The sequence below is a fragment of the Miniopterus schreibersii genome (assembly GCF_964146895.1).
Source record: "Miniopterus schreibersii genome assembly, chromosome: 8".
Taxonomy (NCBI): Eukaryota; Metazoa; Chordata; class Mammalia; order Chiroptera; family Miniopteridae; genus Miniopterus; species Miniopterus schreibersii.
In genome coordinates this window covers 46,987,696-47,014,292 of record NC_138109.1, presented here as the reverse complement: position 1 = coordinate 47,014,292, position 26,597 = coordinate 46,987,696, and the positions used below count along the sequence as shown (strand labels likewise).

The following is a 26,597-nucleotide window of genomic DNA, read 5'->3' as shown; positions in this document are numbered from 1 at the left end:
CGGGGGCGGGGCGGGGAGAGGCGGGCGGGCGGGGCGGGGAGAGGCGGGCGGGCGGGGCGGGGAGAGGCGGGCGGGCGGGGCGGGGCGGGGAGAGGCGGGCGGGCGGGGCGGAGCCGGCGGGGTGAAGACCGCCCGGCCCGCAGCCCGTGTTGTGGAGTCAGTGGGCGGCCGCGTAGAGTCTGGTTCCCCTCTAGGACCGGTAAGTGTCCCTGAGAAGTTTAGGCCGTGCACCCCCCCGGCGTCATCTAGGAGCTGGTTCGTCTCCGGTTCCTGCAACCGCAAGGGGTCCCGGAGCTCCTCCTGCCCGGCCTTCCTCTTGCTTTCCCAACAGATTTGCCATCTTTTGGAGAGACATGTGTAGGGCTGGTTTGTTGAAGTCTTGTTGCTCCGATCACCCCCACCTAGAATGATCTACAAAGTCAAAGAAATTACCAAACACCCTGTTAACCCATCTTTGGATGTTTACGCAGCTCCTCCGGGAAACATCTCGTGACCAGGGAACGTGTGTCAATGATTGAACATTTTAAGGGCTGAAGTTTGGACTGTGGTTGGCAGCTGGTGGCCATGGCTGGGTGACCGCCTGGTCAGCAGCAGCAAATCCCCCCGAGCTTGCCCCCCCACCCTGGGGAGCAGGCTGCCCAGCTCCGTCCAGCCCTCGCATCCGAGGACCTGCAGGGCTGTGGGAGGATCTGGTCGTAGCTCCCCCTCCCCCGCCCTTACCCACGTGAGCTCGGGGATCCAGAGCTGCGAGCAACCTCGCCGAGGCCACACAGCCGCCAAGAGACTTGTTCACGGCCACTTTTAATTGTTTAAGTTGCTTCTGGGTCAGGAATAATAAATACATGAGTCATTCTTGATCCACAGCAGCGCATTATGTAATGATTGATTATCTTTCCAAGTTTTTATTTTTTTTTATTTCTTGCCTAAACTTTTTATTTAACTTCACTTTTGCTTTTCTCTCATAATGTGCCTTTGCCCTGGCTTTGTAAATTGATCTGTGCAGTCCACGTTAAAATAGGTTTCTGGCATTTTCCCAATCCCTTTAACTTTCCTTTAAACCTAATGGATTCAAGCGTAGCATGGAAGAAGATCACTGTTTGAGGAAGCATTTTAAGTTCTGAATTTCCTAGATTTGCAAAGTGTGGTTGCCAACCTTTCATAAGTTAAAAAATAAAACCAAAAAGTAAAACCAAGGTACTCTTGGTGAAACTTTTAAAAGTTTATATTTTATAAAGAGAAAAACCTATTCGAAGTACAGTTTAATTAAAAGAACACAAGCAGTGTGACAGACCTGCTGACTGCAAATGATTTACTCTGAATAATAGTAAATAATATGACTGCATGCTCGGTGTGCTGTGACACACTCACCATGTGCTGCTGCTCCTACTCCTCACAGGGATACTATGCTAGGGAGTTTTGGCCCCATTTTACAGATAAGGAAATTGTTAGTTTTTCTAATAGAATGATGCCCTGTATATCTCTAGTGGATCCTCTAACTTATGGGCATCTGAGATAATTCAAATTGTAAGCATCTGCCTTGACCATAAAATACATAATCCTACCTTCAGGTTAGTTGAATTTCATATTTCTAACTCAGTCTGTCTCACTATCATCATAATAAAGTACATTGCTAAGAAATTAAGGGTCCTCTCTGTCAACATTTCAAAGGGTAAGATGAAAAAGATCATATGGTAAGAAAATAAAATCACCCAAAAACATTTAGGGTGTAGGACTTGGGTTTGAGTTCTGCTTCCGTGTGACCTTGGTGAGTCTCATAACCTCTTAGAACGTTTTCTCATCCATTAAATGGATGGTGATTTTATTTCTACTTCATATAGTTAAGTGGTGGTTTTAATAACTGTTTCTTCTCTACCCATTGTGAAAATAATTACATCAATGGATGTGAAAGATGTGCTTTTTAGAAGAAATCAGGTATTGCGGGGGCTTCAGAATTATAATTTCTATTTGTGTGTTGTATTTTTTTATTCTTTTTATTAAACCTTCTGACATAGCACCTGTATCATGAAGCAGATCATGATCCTGCCCGTAGCTGAGGGAGTTCAAAGGCAAGGAGTACAGATTGGAGCCTGATCAGTCATAGTGGCAAAAGCTCAGTGGGAAATAAGATCGCCAGAAGCAAAGTAGAAGACAGAGCTGTCAAGGTCATGCCTGTCTCTGTACAGGTGCCACAGGATAATGTGATAGTTTTGGACAAGGCACAGCATCTTCTACATCCAGCATTAAGGATGAGTCTCCTCCTTACTTTGTTCTTTTCTCCCAATTTAGCAAATGTCAAAATGTAGGGGAAAAAATGTACGTGCTAGATATTTTTGACAGATCCTATTTCAGGGTAATTTTGCTTTTATTATTTCTGCAGTTTTTTGAGGATAATAGTGATGTCTGTTGGTGAAAAGATAAATGTGAGTGCTTGAAAGTAATGAATAGGTAGGAAGTGGGTGGACGAGCTACAGTGGAAGAAGAGCTACAAATCTTACCTGGTGTGCGTGTACATGTGTGAGAAAATGAGAGTGAGCAGGAGCTGGGGAGGGGCTGAGGCATTTTCTCTTTGCCCTTTGTATTCTCTGAGTTTAGCACAGTGCCTCGCTTATGTATGTTCAAAAAATGCATGTTGAATGAATAACAGCCAATAATTGGTATTAATGTTTTGTTTAAATCATCCTCTGGACTGTGAACTCTTTGGGGCTAAGGACTTGTTTTTACAGCCAGAGTCCTGTACATATTGTGATAGTAAATCAAAGATGGTTACAGAATTGTAGAATTGAGAATATTTTAATGAATAAGAAATTGGAAAGGAGAAAATAGATGGGAAATGAATAATGGTGTCTTCTATACATCGGAGTAAACATTGGCCAGGTTCTGTACTTGATACTTGCCATGTCTCTAGCACAATAACCCTGAGTGGGAGCCCAGTTTTCACATGGAGAGGCTCAAAAGAGTCCACTGCCTTGCCCAAGGCCACATGGCTAGTAAATGACAGAGCTGGGATTCATCCTGAGAGCTGTCAGATTTCAAAGCCCACACTTTCCCTAACACCATGTTGAAGACAGAAAGGAAAAAAAAATGTTATTTCCAGAATGGAAAATGCTGATCTAGGCAACCCTCTTTCTTTATGTTTTATTTTCTGTATAGTTTTAGTTACTTGTCTAAGAAATACCCAGCTTGAGTGAAGGTGGAAATATAGTAGTGAGGCTGTTGAATGGTCTCTGCACAGGTCTTCTCACCCTCAGGGACTGTTTTGTGCCCCGCAGCACTCCTGGGTTTCTGCTTTTGCCTGCTTCTGCCCCCTTTGATTCGAGGACTGCCCTTCAGGATGTATCATTGCCAAATAACCTTTCAGCAATGGAAATTTTACTTTCTCCTCCATGCTGGGTACTATAGTAAATCATTTTAAATAAAAGGTTTTTTAATGATGCAACTTTTGACTAATTATATTTAGAGCTTTCCATTAAGAACACCATCAAGCCTGGCTTGCCTGGCTCAGTGGTTGAGCACCAACCTGTGAACCAGCAGGTCATGGTGGTTGGATTCCCAGTCAGGGCACATGCCCGGGTTGCATGCTCGGATCCCCAGTAGGGGGTGTGCAGGAAGCAGCCGATCTATAATTCTCTCTCATCATTGATGTTTCTATCTCTCTCTCCCTCTTCCATCCTCTCTCTGAAATCAATAAAAAATCATAATTAAAAGAAAAAAAGAGCACCATCAAAATGCTTTTGATCTCCCTCCCCCATACCTGGGATGACATTTTATAGTTAGCATGGACTCCGCTTCTGAGTAGCCCTGTGTTGAGCTTCCATTCAATAAAAGTCTGAATTCTTTCATCTCAAGTCCTAGTGTCTGCAACTCTTTTTGAAAACTCTGAGTTTTAAAAGGTGGGAATATAGCATTTTAATGCTAACAGTGGTAGGCCAAAAAGGTTAACTTTAAGTTACCCTTTTAATTTATAAATGATGGCATACAAAGCAGTGTTTTAGTTTTTAATGTTTTTCCTCCTTTGTTAAAGTGAATGAACTTCATAAAGCCAAATGTTTCAGCACTGATAAATCTCAAAAACATAATGCTAAGAGGAAAAAGCAAGTTGCAGAATTAAGTACAGTATGATCCCATCCAAGTGAAATTTAAAAACATGCAAAAAACAATAGCATATATTGCTTGGTAATACATTCACATGTAGTAGTGGGATAACATCATGCCTGGGAGTGATGAGCACTGAGTTTATGGTAATAATTAACTCATGGAAGGTGGGACAGACGTGGATTTAGGGATGGGTCCCAGAGGCTTCCATTATGTCTGTAATGTTTTATGTTTTTTTAAATGTTAAGATTTGTTAAAGGTGGATGGCCGGTGAATGTGTTTATTATATCCTTTGTATTTCTTTATGTGTTTGAAGTAATTAATAATCTAACAAAAGAAGATCTATTTATCTAATGTTAATAAAACTTACATTAGCTCCTAAAATGTCCAAGATGTTGCAGCCCAAGCTTACACAAAAGGACACCTACGATATTCATTATGCTATACCTATCCAGATGTTTTTGTTTGCATGTCTGATTCCCTTGTTGAAGGCATTGAATCTCTACAGGAAATCATATGAAGTATTTTGCTTTGTAGCTGAAGGATTTGTAAGATGAAAGGTTTTTAAACATGAAATGAGATCAGTGGTAATCTTGTGATTTAAATTGTCATTTGAAAACCTGTTTGATCCGACCCTCCAGGGGGAAAAACACACATAGCGATAGCCTAGATACAATGGGACAATACACTAATTTTTTTTCTTAGTCTCTAGATCACCATGGCGACTGGACAGAAGTTGATGAGAGCGATTCGAGTTTTTGAATTTGGTGGACCAGAAGTGCTGAAATTCCAGTCGGATGTTCCAGTACCAGTTCCAAAAGACCATCAGGTGGAAATAATTACAGAGTATGAGCCTCTAGCACATCACATTAATATTCAAAAGAAGCAGACTCACAATGATTGGAAAGACACTGAATTAGGACAAAGTTTTCACTGTTTATGAGCTCTGACAAAGACCATAATTCTGATAATTAGTGAAGCAGAGATATGAAAAGGAATAACATCTTGTTATAAGAAGTTCAGAATTATCTGTTCAATGCAGTAGTTGGATTTTTCTGAATGGAGTCATAGTAGTTTTGAATAGTTATTCTATTATAAACTTTCCCAATTTTTATTTTGTGTATAATAAATAGGAAAACAATTTTCTTCTGCATGCCTGCTTTTCACATATGATTTAAGAGAATTTAAATGTAGAGCTTAATCATTTCTAGTAACTTTAACAATATACTTTTTCAATAAAAATTATATATTTTTATTACTGTACCTTGCATGGCTCCTGAGTCCTTTGCAAGTCATGAGAGTTTTTACAGTTGGCCACAACCTATCTTTATAGATTTATTTCTTACCACTCCTCAATAGATGTTGCTGTAACAACATCAGCTTTATCTGGCTTCTCCAGGAGGCCCTTTCGTTCCTTCTATCTTTGCAACATAATAGTCCTTTAGCTTGAAATATCAGTTTTCTCCAATTCCCAGAGAATTTTATGCATTCTTTAGGGCCTAGTGCAAATACCACATCCTTTGAAATGCTTTCCCTTACTCTGACAGCAGAATTAATTCTGTATTAAGGTTAAAATAAGCTCCTATAGTAGAAGTAACCTCAAAAATCTAATGAATCAACAATAGAAAATTATTTAATATTCACTAAAGTCCAAAATTCTAAAATATTGGTGAGTGGCTTTCCTCCAACAATGATTTAGGGACCCAGGCTTCCTCCATCATGTGGCAGAGCCACTTTAAACGCCTGTCTTCCGAGGTCACATGAAAGGGCAGAAGGGCAGTGTGGATTGCCTAGGAAGGTCTTTATGGGTCAGGCCTGATGGCTCTCATCATTTTTGTTCACATTCCCTTGGCTAGAACTCAATCATTTGGCTTCTCCTAACTGTAAAGGAGCCAGGAGGAGGAAGTAGACTTAATAACCACATAGACATCCCTGCTACCCATCCCCTCAATTATTTCCACCACTATTTTCTCAAAATGTTTTTAATACAGCACATAAACCATCCTGTCTTATATTTTTATTTATCTGTGGGTTTGCAAAACTGGAATGGAAGGCAAGGTTTTCCCTTCCATTTTTATAGATCTCGTGATCATGACAGTCCTAGCATAGTTCCTGAACGCTCTGTGTAAACTAATACATTGCCATTGCAGGTTCTAATCAAAGTTCATGCATGTGGTGTAAACCCAGTGGACACATACATTCGCTCTGGTACTTACAGTAGAAAACCGCTCTTACCCTATACTCCTGGTTTAGATGTGGCTGGAGTAATAGAAGCTGTTGGAGATAATGTATCTGCTTTCAAGGTATTTCATTTTTAATTATTTCTATTTTAATGTAATATTTTTCCTTAAAATATTTTAACATAGTTTTAAAGTGTGTCTGTATTTAAGTCTTTAAAAGAACACCCTATTACACAATTTCTGCCACATGGGGGACTCCTGTAGTAACAAAAGAAATCACCTTTTATCCAGAGGACTTGTTTATCTGCATTATTGGAATAAGTGCAGGGTCATTTCTGTATCTTCACATCCCCACAAAAATAAACAATGAACCTTTTGATTTAACAGAAATATGTAAGGACAGAAAGCAAGTAAGAAAATTATACTATTTCCTAACTCTTGATAATACACAATGCAACATAATTTCTAATACTTTTTCTAAATTTAGCTTCACAAAGTAAAGGGAATGCTAATTTTTTTGACTAATAAGTAAAAATGAAAAACTGCAAGGTCACTGTACATTTTCTGAGCTCTGACTCAGAGCAAGGTGATGGAGTCAATGAAAATGTTATGATCAGAGCTTTGTTATTTATATGCCCAAAGAGAGAGTGTATTCATGTTCTAGCATCTTTCCTCATAATTCCTTGACCTGCTCCACTTTGGCCACTCATTTATCCAAAATTGGACTGAGACAGAGAAGATTAACGTGGCCCCTGAACAGGAAGACAAGCAAATTCCTGCAGCTTTCCACTCCTCGGCCCGTGGCAATCTGGCTTCTGCCCCCATCGCTCCACTGAAATGATTCTTGCTAATGTCACTAATGGCATCTATATTGCTGGAGTTAATGGGCCCTTTTATGTCATTATCTCTCTTGACTTTTCTGTGACATTTGACATGCTCAGTCACTTACTTTTTGTTAAAAACAACTTTTTCTACAGCTTCTGTGACATCACTCTCCTTGTGTCCCCCCGCCTTTTCTTTCTGGGCACCCTTTTTCAAGCCTCTTTTTCTCTGGATGCTCCTCGAATCTTGGTATTGCCCAGTGCTCCCAGTCCCTATGTACACCTCTGCTCTTTGGATGTATACCTTCTTCGTGATGATCTCATGTACACCCATGTTTTCCATTATCACATGGATATCTTTTGCTTAGAATTTTCTTTTTTATATAAAAATTTCTAAATATTTTATTGAGGCAGTATTTTAAGCCCAACCAAATATTAAGTGCATGAAAGAACTATTTCCTATTCTTACTTTAGGGGCATATTGCGTCTTGTAGGCAATGAACATTTTCCTAGTATTTAGGCTCTTTAAAAAATGTTTATTTTATTATTATTTTTGTATTAGATAAACATTTAAAAAATTTTTTTCATTTACAGTTGACATTCAATACTGTATATTTGGTTCGGCTATATAGCATAGTGGTTAGACATTTGTATAATTTACAAAATGATCCCCCCGGTAAGTCTAGCTACTAAGCTCTGGACCTGTGGTGTCCAATACGGCAGCCACACTTAAATGGCTAGTGGCTGTTTAAAATTCGAAATTAAATTAAAATTAAAAAATCATTTCCTCAGTCACACTAGCAACATTTCCAGTGCTCACTAGCCCCATGTGTCTAGCTTTCCTGTTGGACGATGTAGAGGTAGAACATTTTCATCATCACAGAAGGTCATGCTGGAGAGCATGGCACCCATGTGGTCCAGTTCCAGAACTGCTTTCTCAGTGTGTCTAAGCTGAGCTCATTCTTCTCTTGCTTCATCTCTGCCTATTGCTGTTACCTTTCCAGATCTCTTAATTATAGGGCAATTTAAACATATTGAGCATTATTTATTGCCTTAATGTTTTGCTTATTCCAAGGAATATTTACTTTTTTTTTCCCCCCCCAAGAAAGAGAAGTTAGGGCAGATGTCCATAGTGTGCAGTCTAATTTTCCTAGTGTTCAGGCCATATTGGGCAGTCCTATGATGCTTATATAGTGCTTTATCTCACCCTCAGTTATGCATCTGCTCCTCAATAGTAAGGGCCACCAGACGCTTGGTGAGAGTTTGCTGCTCCTGGTGCTGTGACAAGTAGAGACTCCTGTCCTGGCTCAGACTGCTGGCAGGATCCAGGCATAGTGTCCTGCTTTTTGGTGTACACATGCAAAATGGAGGAGATGCAGAGGTGAAGAAATCAATGGAAAGTATTTAGAGCAGGTCATTGGTGTGCAGAAGAAACCTTACATTTTGTTTCTTCTCCTTAGTATTTTGGGCAAAAATGGTTTTGTTAACTGCCACTTACTGTTTGATCTGAGCAAATTACTGAACTTCTTTTTACCTCAATTTCCTTTTCTGTACAGTGGGATTAATCTAAAGTGGAGATAATAAAAGTACTTGCCTCTTAAGCCGTTGTGAAGATGAAATTAGATACTTTTCATAAGACACTTTTAATAGAGTACCTAGCACAGTGCGCTCTCAGTAAAGGTCAATTAGCAGCGTTAGGCCTTTCTGGAGGTTCCCTTTCCTCTTATTTTTTTCTATTTCTTATATTTTTTCTTCTCACTGGTTCCCATTAATGAAATATTTTAAAATATTCAATATTTAAAGTTATTTTTATGAGACCCTAAAATGTAGAAAACACTATATAAATACTTATTTCTTGTTATAAAGGTTGCATTAAAAAGGGTTGTAGCTCAGGGTGTTCACTTCATAAGTTATATAAATGTCTAATCACTATGTTGTACACCTGAAACTAATATAATATTGTATTTTATTATACTGTAATTAAGAAAAAAGTTTGAAAGGATCATTAAAAAAACTATTGTACCCATTTTGATATCATTTTTAATCCCCGACATATTAATTTATTGCTTCCTCAGAAAGGTGACAGAGTTTTCACTACCAGCACGATCTCGGGGGGCTATGCAGAGTTTGCTGTTGCAGCTGATGACACTGTTTACACACTGCCAGAAAAATTGGACTTTAAACAAGGAGCTGCCATCGGTGTCCCATATTTTACTGCTTACCGAGCTCTGCTCCACAGGTAATAACACTCTGTCAATTATATAACCAACAACAAAGGAGGGCAGCATTAATTGCTTTTCTTCTTACCATCTGTCTATCATTTTGGGGTACCATTTAGTTACCGTTAAGCTTTTATGAAGTGGAAATTGCTAATTTGGGTGATTGTTCTAATTACTGGGGATAAAAAGAAGAGCAAAATACTGTCTTTATAGCCAAGATGCTCACAGTTTAGTGATGGAGGTAGACATAAGAGTAAAAACAGTTATATACAATATGGAAATGATGATGTGCATAGGGATTTATGGGATCACAAGGGATGTGCCTATGGTGATGAGGTAGGGCTTCCTGGCAAGGTATAAGGTGTGGATTATTTTAAAGCCGTGGTTCAAAAATCTTGTTATCTAACTATGAAAACTAATTGCTGTAGTTTAAAAGTACAGTATAGGGCTGTGCCCTAGACCCACGGGTCAGTTTCCATAGCTGGGACATGAGAATCTATATTTTAATCAAATACCCTGGGTATTTGAAAAGGATCAGAGGGAATTAGCCTGGGAAAGAGCTGGGAGGGGAGAGGGAATTCTAGACAATGGGAGTAGTTGGTGTGTGGGGGAAAACATGGTATCTGGGGAGAGCTAGAGAAGTTTGGTTTTGGTGGATAGAAGATTTTAAGGCAAAGAATGGCAAAAAATAAGTAATCTCAATAAATGTTAGCTGTCATCACCACATATGTAGGTTTCAGATTGTAAAAGCTAGATTATAGAGCTCACACATTGTTCTGTCAGGGACTGGGAATTCTTGAAATGTTTTATTCAGGAGAGTGATATTGTCATATTTATGTTTTATTGATATCACTTTTCAGCTATGTGAAGAATAGATTTGACCACAGGAATGGAGAAGGAGATGAGAGGGTCTTATAGGAGTATCTTCTAGGCAAAATACCTCTGGGCAAAAGCAAGGGTCATGGGAGGGGTGGGGAAGAAAGGACAACTATTTAGAGTTAAAATTAGGAATATTTGGTGACTGCACGTTGAGAATGAGGTAAAGGAAGAGCTTAAAAATACTTCTAGCTTGAGTAATATTTAACTATGACTTAAAAAAAAGGGGACAGGGGAGGTTTCAAAGGGAAGCTGAGTTAAGTTTTGAATTGAAACTAAGACAGACATCCTAATGGGAGGTCCAGCAGGCTGTTGGATGAAAGAGCTGGAAGCTTGAAGGCTGGAGGTATACATTTGAGGACATCAGCATTTGGGTGAGAGTTGACAAGATGAAAGTGATTGAATTCCCTCACGGAGTGAGAAGAACAGTGGAGTGAGAATCAAAACTTAGTGAGCATCAACATTTAAGGGTGTAGTCAGAGGTGGGGGACAGAGTCCCAAGAAAACCAAAAGAAGTATATTCTAAGACCAAGAGGGTTCAGAAGTCATGATGTCCATTAAACATCTGTTAAGCTCATAGCTTTGAAGATAGGAAGACCTGGGTTGGAATCCTGTCTTCACCTACTACTAGCTTTATGACCTTGATCGAGTTACTTCCCTGTCTCAGCTTCAGTTTAATAATTTGAAAACTAACAGCACCTTCCTCATAGGGGTGTGGCAAGAATTAAATGAGGTAATACATACCTCTTAGTATAGAGCCTGGCACAGAGTAAGTACTCAATCAGTGTTGATAGTGTTAGGGGTCATAGTGGATTTTGCTGCTAAGGAGGGAAGCTAGCTGCCAAATGCAGCAGTGTTTGGAAAATAGTTGGACTTAGCAATTAAGAGGTCATTGGCAACTTTAGTGATACTATTTTTAGTACAGTGGTGGAACAGAAGCTGATTGAGTGGGTTGAGGAAGGAAGAAGAAATTGATTCCTTGAATGGAGACTACTCTTTTAAAAAGTATATATATATGTATGGAGAGAGAGAAAGAGAGAGAGATTGATTTTAAGGAATTGGCTCATGTGATTGTGGGGACTTGGTAAGTCTTAAAAAAAAAAATTCTGATAGGGTGGACCAGCAGGCTGGAGACTCAGGGAAGAGTTTCAGCTAAGTCCAAAGGCAATCTGCTGGCAGAATTCCTTCTTGTTCTATTAAAGCCTTCATCTGATTAATGGAACACAATCTGCTTTACTCAAAGTCTACTGATTTAAATGTTAGAAACATTCAGAATAATGTTTGACCAAAATCTGGCACCCTGGCCCAGCCAAGTTGACACAAAATTAACCATCACAATGACTCCACGCAAGGAAAGGATCATAGCAGTGGGGATCCTGCAGAGGGCTGGCCTGCTTTTCTGCACCCACACAGTCCCAGGGATTTAGGAGAATGTGCAAGTAGTGTTTGAGGGGTTGTTTATAAGATTCTTTTTAATTTGTTGGGAATTATTTCATAGCCCATAGTATAACATTAGTAATCCTAGTCCCTTACATTTGTATTTTACCTTTGAAAATGTCAAAGCGTTTTAGTAATAGTTATCACAGTTTATCATTCGAAACCCTCAGTTTAATTCACTATCCTCAGTCCCCGTATCTCCAAGCAAGAACATTGGAGAAAGCTTCATTTATTGCTCACAATTGCCATTTGCCAGCTGTTAGTGCACAGCCTTGAGCAGGACTCCAGGTTACTGTGTTCTCACTCTCGGAGTGAACATAATGTCTGTAGGGCCACCCCCTATTGTTCTAGGAAGTAAGAGATCCTCTCTGAGAGTCAGATCTGGATCACACAACAGCTGCTGGCTTGTGATATTAGCACTTGTCCATCTGCAACAATAAAGGATCCCCTATCTGTCTTGCTGCGTGTTCCTTGTTTTCAGTATATTAGAAAAGTAGTGATATGAACCAGAAGTAAAACACCTATGTCATCTCACCAGAGGATCTGGACATTTTAGGGGTGACATGGGAAGCTTTGTGACAGGATTTATTGTATTTCTTATGCTTGAATCATTGCTGACTCAGTATTGCTTTCTGAAATGAGGGCTTAAAGGCTGGTGCAACCTGATGTTTGAAGACATGGAAAAGTAGAAATGTTTTCCTACGTAGTGTAGCTGCTGTGTTGACTTGGGCAGTGCTCTATGCCACAGAATAAAGACTGGCTATAATGGACCTGTTTTGAGGTGCTTCCTGTGGAATCAATGAGAAACTCCAGTTCCTCTGGCTTCAGCAATTTCACTTAATGTACCTGGAGGGACTGTCGCCTTTCAGATGGGAGCACCGTGATGTGATTCTGGCATCCAGCACAGTGCCTGGCACATAATAGACTCCTAATAAACACTTGTTGAATAAATAAATGAACTAAAGCTTTTGTTTATCTGTGGCACTGAAGAATCATTGTTTGATCCTCTGGAGCCCAGAGAATATCTCACAGTGAGTTTCCCCTTTGGGTGTAGGGTAGCATTTCAGTGAGAATAATTAAAAATACCTGAGCTTAATTAGCTTTAAAGTATGGTGATGAACCTGTGCTTTTTCTTTTGCAGCGCCCGTGCAAAAGCTGGAGAAAGTGTTTTGGTTCATGGTGCTAGTGGGGGAGTAAGTATTTTTTTTAAGTTTATTTTTAAATGAGCTTTCATGTGTGGGTTTCACATTTAAGTCAGTTTTAAAAGACAAATTCGTGAATATAGCCAAGGGTGCTTTTTCCCTTTACGTAGCAAAGCTTCTTTAAGTTCTGTCTTCTGAAGGTGATTCATTGTCATTACTTTAGCATTTCTTGGGTAATAAACTCATCAGATCACTCCACTGAAAATAGATTAGGTTTTTTACCTGTGCTGAGTGTGGACCAAGGTAAACTGACTTTGTTTTTGCCTTCAAGCGGCACATCTTAAAAGAATACTTATTTAGGATTTTAAACAGTTCTTTAAAGTGAATATTAATTCCATATTCCCTTAGATGAGGAACTAAGGCTCATTAAAGTTTTACATATGTTGCCCTAGACAGCACTGCAAAGCCATACTGAATCCTCTGCCCTTTCTATCTCAACTTCCTGGGCCTGCCCACTGTGCTTTGGTGACATTCGCAGAGTGCAGAGTATACAGCTGAGTCCTTAGCACCACAACCCATGGCTTAAAATGCTAATGGAGGGTGTGGCGAAGTGAGGACTCAGAACTATGAAATAAGCCCTTTAGTGAAGTCACCAAACGATTGAAGGGCTGTCAGAAACCTCTTCAAGAAACATGCTGTCAATCTGCCTTTGAGGAGCTTAGAGGAAAAGTTAGAGTTCTGAGGTCAGAATTTAACAAGAACTCCATATGACCTCTATCCTGCAAGGAGAGGTTTTAGAAATTTTGGAGACAAGATTTCACAATTTTAACAAACAGGGCCTAGGGCTGGAAGGCTCACCTTGAGGAAGCTGGTTAACCCTTCCAGAGCACTACATATTTTGGACAGTAGATTGAAAGAAGTCACCTATTAAATGGCACACTGTCTCCGGAATAATGAGTGGCATCCTGAAAATGTGAATTTACCGTTAAAGGTGGCCGGGTAATGCAGAGAATTCAGTCCATTGTGTTTCTATTACTTTAGATAGATGAATTGCAAGGTTTCACACCCAGCTCCCGATGTACCTCAAATAGATCAATTCTGAAGGATTTCACAGATCAGACTATTGACTAAAAGGCACCAAGATTGTCCTTATGGTGCTTGAGAAAATATGACAAATATACCTTGTTAAGAACCCCTGTTGTTTAGCTTCACCAAAAAGGCTATTTTGGGGTTAACTTAAATTTAACCCTAAACAACTAAAAGCTCTGTCAAACATGCATTTAAATTGCTTTGGCTTTCAGGGAGCTCACCTTGTACTCTCTATAGAAGGGAGAAAATTTAATAGGAAAGGGAGACAAAATCTCTTTTTATTCCCTTTTCCCTCTTGTAAAAAGCCCAGTGGCTTCACCATGATTTTTTTAAAGGCAGAATCCACACTGTTCTCTGAGCTGGCTGAGTTTGTTAAATCCTCAGCTGGCAGGGATAGACTGGCGACCTGGTGTGTGAAGCGCTTCTGATCTCCCTGCCCTGTCAGAGGGAAACAGTACCGGGTTTTTCTTGCTTCTGTTTGTACTTTCTGTCCTCATTTAATTCCGATTTCTTTGTGATTATGCTCTGTATTTAAACTGATGTGGAATTTATGAACACAGCTATTATCCAGATGTGTTGCTGGGGAGTGCCCTATTATAGTGTCAGCAAAATAAATAGAAGACAAATGGTAAACACATAATGATATATAATCTATTGAGAGTATGGCTGGTATAATTGTTGACAAGAATAGAATAAATGGTGCCTTTAAAATAGCTATTGAGTGCCCCTTTAAAGTAGTTAGAGCCTAAGGAGATACAGTTACATTAGCTCCTAGGCTAAAATGTGGTTTTAGTAAAGGCCTTTTTTTTAACTGAAATTTTAAATTGAAAATTAAAGTAGTAAAAATTGATCATGCTAATAACCCCATAGTGTATTGTATTTCATGAAGTTGAATGTCTGTCTCCTCAGACAGTGAGTTCCATGTGTTTGTTTGTTTGTTTTGGTTAATTCAAACAAATTCCTGTCATAACCCAGATGAGTTCAGGCTTATCGTGTCCATATGCCATACTGTCTTTATGGTCTCTCTCAAGCCTGGGAGTTTGTGATACTGTTACAAGTTTTATTAGGTTCCATTATCATTTTTCATTTTACTTCTTTTCTATCATGCCCAATCCATAATGATTCTGTCTTCCTCTAAATCAGTTGTTATCAATAAGAGGTAATTTTGCATCAGCCCTCCTTTTCTTTCAGGGACATTTGGCAGTGTCTGGGGACATTTTTGGTGGTTGTGTCTGGGTAAAGGGTTCTGTCATTTGGTGGGTAGCAGCTAGACATTCTGCTAACCAGCCTTCAATGCACAGGATAGCCCCCAAATGAAGAATTATCTGGCCCCAAATGTCATTAGTGTCAAGTTTGAGAAACTTGCTCTAAATATGTGTACACTTATCTGTACTCTCCATTTGGCATGTAATCAAACATACATGGCCTAGTATTATAATTTAAATAATTGCTTATATCTATATTTCTAAAATATTATCTCTCATTTATACTGAGCACATTTTTTTTGGTGATCTAATGATTTCATCTAATCCCGTGGCTTTAAATACCATCTGTAAACTGATAAACCTCAGATTTATTATTTCCAGCTCTAAACTCCCTGAGCCCATGCCCATAGTGAGCTGATTATGAACGTCATCAGTCAGGTGAGCAATACAACTCGGCATGTTCAAAGTGAATCCTTGATGCTTTCACAAACTGGGTCCTGGGTAGGTTAATGGCATAACCTACCCAGTTAATCTGGCGAAAGACCTAGGAGACACCCTTGGTTTTTCTCTTTCCTCACATCCCACAATTTCCCTTCAGTGCTAAACTGTATCTGAACTTGTTGTGATTCTTCCGAGTGTCGCCACCGTAGTCCAAGCCAGCTTCACCTCTTATCTTGACTGTTAAGTCAGCTGATAACTGGTCTCCCTACTCTTTATTTCCCTGCAGCCTTCTTTTTTGCCTTTCATATGACTTGAGTGTTCTTTTTAAAGCCTAAATCAGATCATGTTCAACTTAAGCTCTCTGGTAACTCTTCATGGTTCTTTAATGTAATGCAAACCTTTACCCCAAAGGCTGTGTGTGGCTCAGCCTAGCCTCCCTGTGCCCCTCTGGCCTCTTCCACTCTCTCCCATGTGCTCCTCAAGCTACATTGTCCCTCTTTCTTCTGAGCACCGCAGCCTCATTCCCACTTTACCAAGTTAGCCATGACCATTCTGCCTACAGCATTCTCCATGTTGCTTCCCAGCTCTTCACGTGGCTTGTCCCTCACTTCATTCGGGTCTCATCTCTTCAGAGCAGCTTTCTAACACAATAGGCTGTTTTATTTTTTTCATACTTTTTATTTTCTGAATTTACTTTGTTCATGTATTTGTTTCTGTGTTTATTGTCTTCCCTCTTCTTTAGAATGTAAGTTTCTTGCATGAAGTACCATGTCTAGCACATACTAAACACTCAATAAAGGTTTATCACATAGATGAATAAATTAATTTGCCCATGTACCTGTCTCTTCCACTTAACTGGTAGAGGCCTTAGTTTTTTTTTAATATATTTTTTTATTTCAGAGAGAGGAAGGGAGAGATAGAAACATCAATGATGAGAGCCATTGATCGGCTGCCTCCTGCACGCCCCCTACTGGGGATCCAGCCCACAACCCGGGCATGTGCCCTGACCGGGAATTGAACCTCGATCTCCTGGATCATAGGTCGATGCTCTACCTCCGAGCCATGCTGCCTGGGCATGTTACATAGTATTTTTTCCATGAACAGTTGAAATATGAAGTCAGTGAACATATTTTGATCATCTCTAACACTGTACCTTTGCACAAAACTAAGTAAACATTTTGATGCAGTGTTTAAAAACTCAAGCTCTGCAGTGTAATTTGGTCTAGCTCCTGTTTCCATCTCTGTGACCTAGGCAAGTTACTTACACTTTATAAGTTTCATTTTTCTTATCTGTAGAGTAGGGACAATAATTATATCCCCTTCATAGGCTCCTTGTGAGGATGAAGTAAAGTGATGGATAGAAATTACTTAGTGTCCAACCCGGCACATTATAAATGCTTAATAAAAGTTACCTGTTGTTCTTATTTCTTCATTTACACTTGAAGCTCTTTATCAATAGGGTAGGACTTAGAAGAACCTTCTGCTCATTATCTATATTTAATGAATGTTTGCAAGGATGCAGAGAATCCAACAATATCAGGTTAAGAGAACAAACTGGCTGTTGCCAGATGGGAGGAGTGGAGGGCTGGGTGAAGGGATTGAGAAGTACAAATTGGTAGCTATACGGTGTCACAGGGATGTAAAGGACAGCACAGGGAACACAGTCAGTAATATTGTAATAACTATGTATGGGGCCAGGTGGGTCCTAGACTTGTCGGGGATCACTTCATAACTTGTAGATGTCTCATCACTATGCTGTACACCTGAAACCAATATAAAATAATATTGAATGTCGGCTATAACTGACAAATAAAAAAATATGCACCCTTCCCCTAAAAAATGAATAAAACTGCTGGGTTTTTTTGTTTTTCAGGTTGGACTAGCAGCGTGCCAAATTGCTCGAGCTTATGGCCTAAAGGTTTTGGGCACAGCTGGTACTGAGAAAGGGCAAAATATAGTTTTGCAAAATGGAGCCCATGAAGTGTTTAATCACAGAGATGCTAATTATATTGATAAAATTAAGGTAAACTGTTCTTCAGTTTTATAAAAATAAAATTTTGTTACTTGGGAGACTTATAGTTTGTTTTATAAGTTCTTTTTAACCACTCTTAAAGTTGTTTGTTCTTTTTTTTTTTAATGCTTATGTTTTTTATGCCTGTGTGTTTTAATTTAAAAAGCAGAGCTGCCTAATTTGTAAACCTTCACTCTTATTCTGTCTTGTTTATGTTTATCAAATAAGATTTAGCCTCTCAAGTCTTAAAGCTATAAACATTTGTACTCCTAATGCAAATCACAGTTTAAGTAAGTCCCCAGCTTTATATTTGCACCTGTGAGGTGTTATTAATGTCATTTCTATTGGTGTAAATTTTCCTGGAAGATGAGGCATCCTCAGATTACCAACTGGATCTGGCTAGCCTAGGGAATCACGCTTGTTTGTTAACTGGATGCTTTGGAGGAATAATCGCTACTTCATCCAAAGCAGTGAGGCAGCATTTAATTAGTTGTTGCATATATTCCATTACTATAGTAGAATTCAAGCAGATTCCAAAGCTCTACGTTTGTGCTCTGGCAGCAATTTACTAAACACTGATTGCTTTGCTAATCCTCAAACTACTTGCTCACGTAGAGAAAGAATTAGAGTTTTCCAGGTACTGATTACTGTGTGAACTAAGAATTAGAGTTTTCCAGGTACTGATTACTGTCATCACAAACTAAGGAAAGGATGAGCGAGAGTTTGTTTATTAGCACTAAATCATATTGCATTACAATGTCCTCTCTCCTACCTCTTTCTCTCCCCTGCGCCCACCTTCCCAAATACATGCTCCAGGCCGGCTAGGCTCAGTCCCTACATCTCTGCATTTCTGTTTCTCCTGTCTGGGCTGCCTCTGCCTCGTATCTAGCTTCCTCCTCCTCCTCTTTCTTCCTTCTTGCTCAAGAGACTCCTATTCATCCCTCAGGGACCGCGCATCATCTCTGTGGGACTTTCAATGAGCATTACAGCTGATCAGAGTTGTAACTTTTTCTTTTTTCATAACCTGTGGATTATTTCTGCTAATGCAGTACTTAGCTGTTGCATTATAGCTATGACTGTGTATTTTCCATCTTTCTCCTCAGCTTTGTTTTGAGCTTCCTATTTCCATCTTTGAATTCCCAGTACCTAGCACCATGCCTGGCACCTGTATTCATTTTTCTTAAATAAAATTAGTATAAGGTAGATATGTATAGTTTATTTAAGAGCTAGTTTTGGATGTTGGGAGCCAACACCTGAGAGCCCAAATAAAATAGTGTACCAAGCTTAGAACAAAACTGAATGCACACAAAAAAAGCCTGCAACTCCCAGTAGGAGTTTGCTTTTCATTTATCTGTTTCTCTATGAAAATACATTTTAAAGATAGAAAATTTTCAACTAAGGAAAAAGTATTTTGTAGTCAAGCTGAGTCTAAGCACCTGAAAATTCTAAACAAATTTTATTTTGTTATAGCAATTTATTTTGTACAAATCTTCATCATCTTAGCTGTTGTGTCTCATACTTTGGAATTACATCATCACTGTATAATTAGTTCATTTTAAATTTTGCATTATTAGTCTTAAAAATGTGCATTTTTATATCATTTGAAACATATTTTTGTAATACATGGGACAGTGATAACTATTTTATAGGTTTTATTAACTTGTTCTCTTAACTTATTTTGCATTATATTTATATTATATAGGAATCTGTTGGCGAAAAAGGAATTGATGTTATTATTGAAATGTTGGCTAACGTAAATCTTAGTAATGATTTGAATCTTCTGTCATATGGAGGACGAGTAATAGTAAGTACTTTTTTTAACCACTTTGAAGTTTTGTCATAATTTAACACTATTTTGCAGTAATCTTTAACTGTAGACTTGTTGCTCTTCGTAATAGGTTGTTGGCAACAGAGGTCCTATTGAAATAAACCCGCGGGACACCATGGCCAAGGAATCCAGTATAATTGGAGTTGCTCTCTTTTCATCAACCAAGGTAGGACAAGGGGCCATCCTGATTTGGGAAACTTTAACACTGATCAGTTTGCCTAGTCAGGCAGCCTGAAAGTTTAAGACTAGATGTGTGCATTAAGAATTGGTCACCAGATGATAATGAGGGCAGCAATGTGATTTATTTTCCCAGTCAGGACACTTAAGAGAGATTCTTTTAGTAATTACTTCAGGACAATAAGTGTTTTGTAACCTGATACTGTCTCAGACAAATTGAACTTATGGTTACCCTATAGAGGGCTACTTTTTCTGTAGTTCTGGAGAAGTCAACAAAAGCCACACATTTGTAAGAAACTGCTTTCTTAGATTCCGAAAATATGTAATGCTTCTGAAAATCAATTTATATGTTCCGTTAACAAAAAAAAAAAACCTTTTCTTTCTCTTAGGAGGAATTTCGGCAATCTGCAGCAGCCCTTCAAGCTGGAATGGAAGTTGGTTGGTTGCGACCTATAGTAGGTCCTCAGTATCCATTGGAGAAGGCGGTCCAGGCTCATGAAAAAATCATTCATAGCAGTGGGGCTACTGGAAAAATGATTCTCCTCATATCATGATTCATTCTGTCATGTATTTCCTATGTAATTAGAGGTTTCTTATCCTACTTTTACTTACACTATCTTTGCTTTAATTGGCATTCATTTGATTCAGTGAGTTTCTGACATTAAAAAACAAGATTTATCTTTAGAGATCCTGGGCATTAGAGTACAATTTATGTTATAGCTGGCAATTCTGAATGCCCTTGACCTGTAATCAAGCAGTCCTAGTAGGAAGTAGAGTGTTGTGGTCATTGGCATTGGGGCACATTGTAGAAATTCCTGATACCTGGTCATTAATTTCATACCTTTGACTAAAATATGCTAATTAAAAATAAGAATACTTGATTTCCAAGCCTACTTCTCCTTAGAAAGTTTCCTTCCTGCTTAGCCCAGAAATGTATTAGACTCTGAAGATTTTCTGGACTAAACAAGATCCCTTGTCCAAGCTAATCTTATCTGGATCTACAAGTCTCTCGAAAGGGCAAGATAAACAATGTCTGTTAGTTTTCCAATATTTACCAAATACTGTACTAGAACATCCACTATGTTCATGGTTGATTACCAGTGATCCATATATTCTATGAGGACAGCATCCTTTTCTTTGGTGTAATGTGATGCTAGTTACATAGTCTCCAGATAGATACTTCTTGACTGACTTGATTTCAAATTAGATTGAGAATTATCTGTTTGTATGATGGGGGGGGTCACATATTTAAAAAAATAAATAAATTTGACACATTAATAATTATCTGATTTTTTCTTATCACATGGTAACCTGCAATGATTATATAGGAAATTAAAAACTGTCTTTATCTAGTTCGTCTTTATATTATACTTGCCCTACTTCACTTTTACAGAGCTCCTTAATGGTCACATTCTAACAGTGTTCTGTGCTGGAAGTCTTTATCTAAACCAAATAAAGAGATGATTGCTTAGAAATCTTGCCATCAATATTATGACCAAGGAAGTGAAGTTTGATTGTGAATTTTGTTCTTGTTTTTCCTCATGTGAACACGCCTCCTATCTGTTGTAGCATCATGTGGTTGGTTCTCTTGACCTGATTTGTTCTGTAGAATGACAGTCATGTTTCTAGTCTGAACATGGAATTCTGCTTTAATAGTGAACAGAAAACACTGCTAACTTCTATGACTGAGGGCTATATTGGCTTCTGGCTGTGTGTGCTGTGGCTGAAGTGTTTTTGCTATTAGCATTTTTCAAGTTCATTCACTATTTCTTTTATAGGTTAGTGTCCTGTGAAGTAACATATTTGAAAAAGTGTTAAAAAATCAGTGTTGCCCTGGCCGGGTGACTCGGTTAGTTGCAGCATTGTCCATACAGCAAAAGTTTGCAGGTTCAATTCCTAGTCAGGGTACATATCTAGGTTGCAGCTTCCATACCCAGTCGGGGTGTGAACAGGAAGCAACTGATCAATGTTTCTCTCTCACATCACCGTTTCTCTCCCATCCCCTCTCCCAAAATTAATAAAAGCCAAAAACACATCCTCTGGTGAGGATTAGAAACAAAACAATGTCATGATTCTAGAAACAAGCATGTTATATACATCCTAAAAGGGAAGATTCCTTCCTATACAAAAAGATAAAGGAATCATTATTCTGTAAAAGTCAGAATCTTTTTTGGTGCTCTTGTTGGAGGGCCTACCTCTCAGGTCCTTTCGGGACCCTCCCTCCCTGTCAGGCCAGAGCTACGATGGTTATAGCACTGTGGGCAGCTTGGAATTCGCCAGCAACCCCCTGGGTCCTCTGGACTACAAGGATCAGAGTGCCTGGCAGTTTCAGATCTTGTAGAAATGACTCTTCTCCATCCATCTCCCTCCAACTCTTGTCTAGATCTGCCTTTTACAGAATAATTTCCCCCTGTCTATAGAGTGAGCTGAAGCATACTGCTGACAACACTTCACAGGCCCTTGATACAGTTTACAGCTCAGTTAATAGCCAAACTCTATGTATTAACTTCCATGTTTATGATCCGGTATCATTGGACATGTTCCCTGTACGATTCTCCTTGTAGTTCTAGTTCTATTCTAGTCCCAATTTTCAGCCAACAGTATTTACTGCACTGTTGGTGTCTGTAGCCTAGGGGCTACTTCCCCAGTCACCAGTGCTGTCCCTGACACAAAGCAGAGAATAACCTGTAGAATCAACAAGGATTATGTCATGTCTCAACCGTCTGAATTTCTGTTCCTGTTTGCTTTGACCTTAGAATCATATAATGCGTTAGAGATGAGTAGATCAGTCACCCTGAACTTAAGAAGGTGAAATGACATGTCAAAGGTCACCAGTGTATTCAAACTCAGCCAATATTTTTAAGTAGGCTTTTGATATTAAAGCCTGAATTTAAATTTCCAGGCCTTCGGCTTTCCTGGCTTGCTGTAAGTGGCAACTACAGGGAGCTGCCTGCTTTTGGGTTTTGTTTTGCCTGTGATTCCTAGTTTCTGATCATATTATCGTCATGCCTGCCTCAGTTGTCACTTATCTCCTGATTTGACCTTTATGAAGGGATTATTCTATTCATCCATTGGTTCAAAATATTTACTGAGTACTTAAGAGTCTGAGAAGGCACCGGGCTAGAATTTGAGGATACAAAGACATAGTCCACCTCCTTGAGCTTACAGTTGTGTAGCGACAAGAGCCAAGCAAAACATTTTTTTAAAGTATTGCATGCACAAACACACATTATACATATATGTATGCATATAAAAAGATACTTATTTTTAAAAAAATTTCTTATACAGTTATGGGGCTGACAAGTCTGAATCTATAGGGCAGGCCAGCAGAGTTTCTATGTTTCAGTATTAAGGCAGAATTCTTTCTCCCGGAAACCAGTTTTTGTTCTTAAGACTTTCGACTGATTGAATGAGGCCCACCCACATTATTGAGGGTAAGTCAACTGGTGGCTCTTTACAAACATAAAACTAGCCATCAAGAGGTGACCTGGAGACACAAATGTGGGACACTTAGTATAGCTTGGGATTTCCAATTACACATTTAATATCTTTGATGCATTTGTTAGTTCCCTCTAGTAGCTTTGGCCATAGAACTACAGAATAACTTGGATGCTTCTGAAAGGAACAAAAACAAGCAGGTAGCATTTCATAATATATTTAATTCGGCTTTATCGAGGCAAGAAATTCTATGTGTGCCAAGGGGTTTCCACAATTTACAGTGTAAAGAGCTTTTTTCCATTCAAAATAATTCTCAAGAACAGCAAAACCTATCAGGTCACTTTGGCCTGACTCTCAGTGTCCTCAACTACGTCTTACAGACAGGAAAACATCTCAGCTCAGTCCTTAATTCTCTTTCCAATAGTTCTGTTTTTTAGCACAGTGATTTTCTAAAATGTCATTTGGAAATTGTCAAAAGACAATTTTATTAATCTACAGGGCTTTAGGAATAGCTCATACTGTGGAAACTTCCTACATTCAAGGAAAGAGTCTAGGAAATGTTATATCATTGAAAGAAATCTAGAGTCACTTTGGTCTATATCAGTGACCACTGTCAGAGGTATTGATGAGGACACTCCATGTACTTTAAGAGTGAGTCTAACACAGATCCCAAACCAATTGCTTGATGCAGATGCTCATTAAAGTGTGTTAAATGTGGCCACAGATTAGCAGTCCTTCATTTATCCTTTCCCAGCCTCATGTAAAAATACCCACCAAGACTGCAACCATAATAGAAGCTAAAGATAAGAGGAAACTGGGCCAAAATCCACTGGGATTTTACTAAGTCCAGTGTCAATCATTTGATACATTGACCCAAATTAGCTGCAAGGTAGGTAGGAAAAAAACCCTCATTTCAGCCACTGCTTCTAACTCAGGACACAGGAGCTAGACTGCCTAGAAAATCAAACCCCTATTGCCCAGAAATATTTGAACTAGCTGGAGATTTATACCCATCCCTCAGTATCCCTCCACTTCTTGCTTTCACTTGCATTTTAAGGACCATGGGCTTCAATTTTTGGTGCAACTGCAGATTTAGGAGGCAAGGGTACTTTGCACCCCTTAATGTACAGTCACACAGAGAAAGCCTTGCAAATGGGTGGAGAGTGAAGGATCCCTGGATTGCATCGAATGTTGGAGAGTATATGACTTGTACAAAGAACATTTGCCTGACTCTACGGAGCCAGATTATCTAAGAATTAGAGCAGAAGGTGCTCATGCCTTAGTCCAGCAGGCACTAGGATTGACACAAGGGCACTTGCGAGACCACCTCACTCCAGGTATAGATCTGAGAGGACTGAGCTCCCTTGTGAACGGGGAGGAGCGCCAAGGGCGTGAGCAGCCCCGTGGTAGGGCTGCCGAGAGCGTGGGTTACAGAGGCAGGAGGCCCGGCTCTAAATCCTGGCGCTACTGCTGACCAGCTGCGGAGTCCTGGCCTAATCACCTAGTCATCTGGGGTCTCAGTGTGCTCACATGCGACATGGGAGCAATTTCTGCCTCAGAGTGTAAGAAGTAAACAAGATAACGTCCGTCAAAGACTTAGCACTCTGTCTTGCATGAAGAAGTGTTTAAACAATTATTCTTTCATTTGTTTGAGCCGTGAAGAAAGAATACGTTGAGATAAAGGGGAGGAGTGAAAAGGAAGTATCCTGAAATATGCAAAAAATAAAAGGATACCCAAATGTAGGTTTCCATAGAAGGTCCGAATCGGCATAACCCACACTATGGAAAACATCACTGGTCAGGTGGGTAATCTGATCACTCTCCAAAAATGTGGAGAAAAGAGATGAGAGAAAAAATAGAGCAAATGAAAATGCAACCTTTGAATTATAAATGTGCCTCCCCAAACTCAGACAACTAAAAGAGGTAATAATGAAAACTTTCCAGAGCTAACCAAAAGGGCTAAGTTAATTCACTGATAGTATTTATTGTGTCTATGCAAAACGAATGAAAACTACTAGTATCAGGCATATCTTACATTTATAAAATGTCACATAATTAGATATTGGAAGGTTGCATGCTGAAGAATCATCATTTGTAGTTATGTCATTCGAAACCCAGAGAATGTGAGAACAAATGAATAAACTATTAGTAAGTTCAGAAAGGTGGCTAATTGCATAATAAATACACAAAAATTAATATAAACTAGCTTATCAGTGAGAAAATATAATGGAAAAATATTTCATTCACAATAGCAGTACTACTATTACTGACTTAAAAAGCAGTGAAATCTAAGTAACCAAATTTACAAGAAACATAGAACCATTAAAAAGAAAATTTTAAAATTTCCTGGGGACCCAGCTGGCGTGGCTCAGCTGTTGAGCATCAACCTATGATTCAGAAGATCAGGGTTCGATTCTCAGTCGGGGGCACATGCCCAGGTTTGGGGCTCAATCCTCAGCAGGGGGCGTGCAGGAGGCAGCCGATCAATGACTCTCATCATTGATGTTTCTCTCTCTCCCTCTCCCTCTCCCTTCCTCTCCTTGAAGACAATAAAAATATATATATATTTTTAAAAAAAACAAAACAGCTTTCCTGGGGGACATAAAAGAATTACCAAAAAAAGAATTCTTGGTCAGGTTCATATAAAGATTTTCTTTCTCCTCATACTCTAGAAATTCAAAGTAATTCATACTAAAATCTCAATAGGACTTTTTAGAAATCTAAAAAAAAAAAAGCTTCTGAAGTTTTATGGCTACTTGCCTTTTTTTCCCCACAAAAAAAACGAGAAAACTTCAGAAAAAAAAAAATGAGTTGAAATAAGTGGCAGCAGATACGATTTTATTTTTACCATGTCAGAGTTATTAAAGCGGAGTTCTGTGAGTCCAAGAATAACCAGACCATTGGAACAAAATAGAGTCTAGAATGCTCCTCACTTTTGTAGGCAATAAAAATGGCTTTTCAGTAGGGGAAACAGTTATTCAGTAAGGGAAATAAATGCCTACCTATAGGGGAGGTAAAAGGGCTCTTCTACTGTCACTCAAAAGCCAAAACTATAAAAGAAAGAGCAAAGTAGGAAAAATAGAAAAGATTTCCAATACCAAATAAAGATTAATAATCTTAAAAAAATAATTTTTCAAATTAATTAGTAAATGATGAACACCCCACCAGAGAGATATGACTAGATAATTCACACGAGAATAGGTACATGTATACAGCAAGAGATTAGCAAAAATAATAAAAAATAGAACAATTATAGCAATATGCTGTAATAAAAGTTATGTGAATGTGGAAAAATGAACAGGTACATGCAAGCACACTTACGGAAAGAATTGTTCAGCCTCATTAGTAATATAAGAAATGGACACACATGAGTATTGATGAGTGTATACAATTGATTCTGTCCTAGAGAGCAGATGACAATCTCTTTAAGTTTAAATGTGATTCCTCTTTGACCATTAATTTGCTATAGGAATTTATCCTAAAGAGGTAGACATGTCTGTAGAGACATGTGCCAAGATTGTTTTTATTGCAGCATTGTTTATCATAGTAAAATATTGGAAAAAACCTAAATTTCCACTAAGTGAGTGATTAAAAAGCTAATATAGTCATACAGTGTAGTACAGTGTAACTATTATAATGAA

The 26,597-nt window shown here is 38.9% G+C and overlaps 1 protein-coding gene across 1 annotated transcript; it reads left to right on the top strand.

Annotated features, from left to right (window-relative positions):
* Positions 1-81: 81 nt before the first annotated feature.
* On the top strand, positions 82-21,573 carry CRYZ (crystallin zeta). Its single transcript, XM_081143995.1, has 9 exons — positions 82-199; positions 4,798-4,921; positions 6,243-6,395; positions 9,169-9,332; positions 12,767-12,818; positions 17,376-17,525; positions 19,216-19,317; positions 19,412-19,507; positions 19,908-21,573. Exons 2-9 carry the CDS (start codon positions 4,811-4,813, stop codon positions 20,070-20,072), a joined length of 993 nt encoding a protein of 330 aa, XP_081000121.1. The 5' UTR covers positions 82-199; positions 4,798-4,810; the 3' UTR covers positions 20,073-21,573.
* The last annotated feature ends 5,024 nt before the right edge of the window (positions 21,574-26,597 follow it).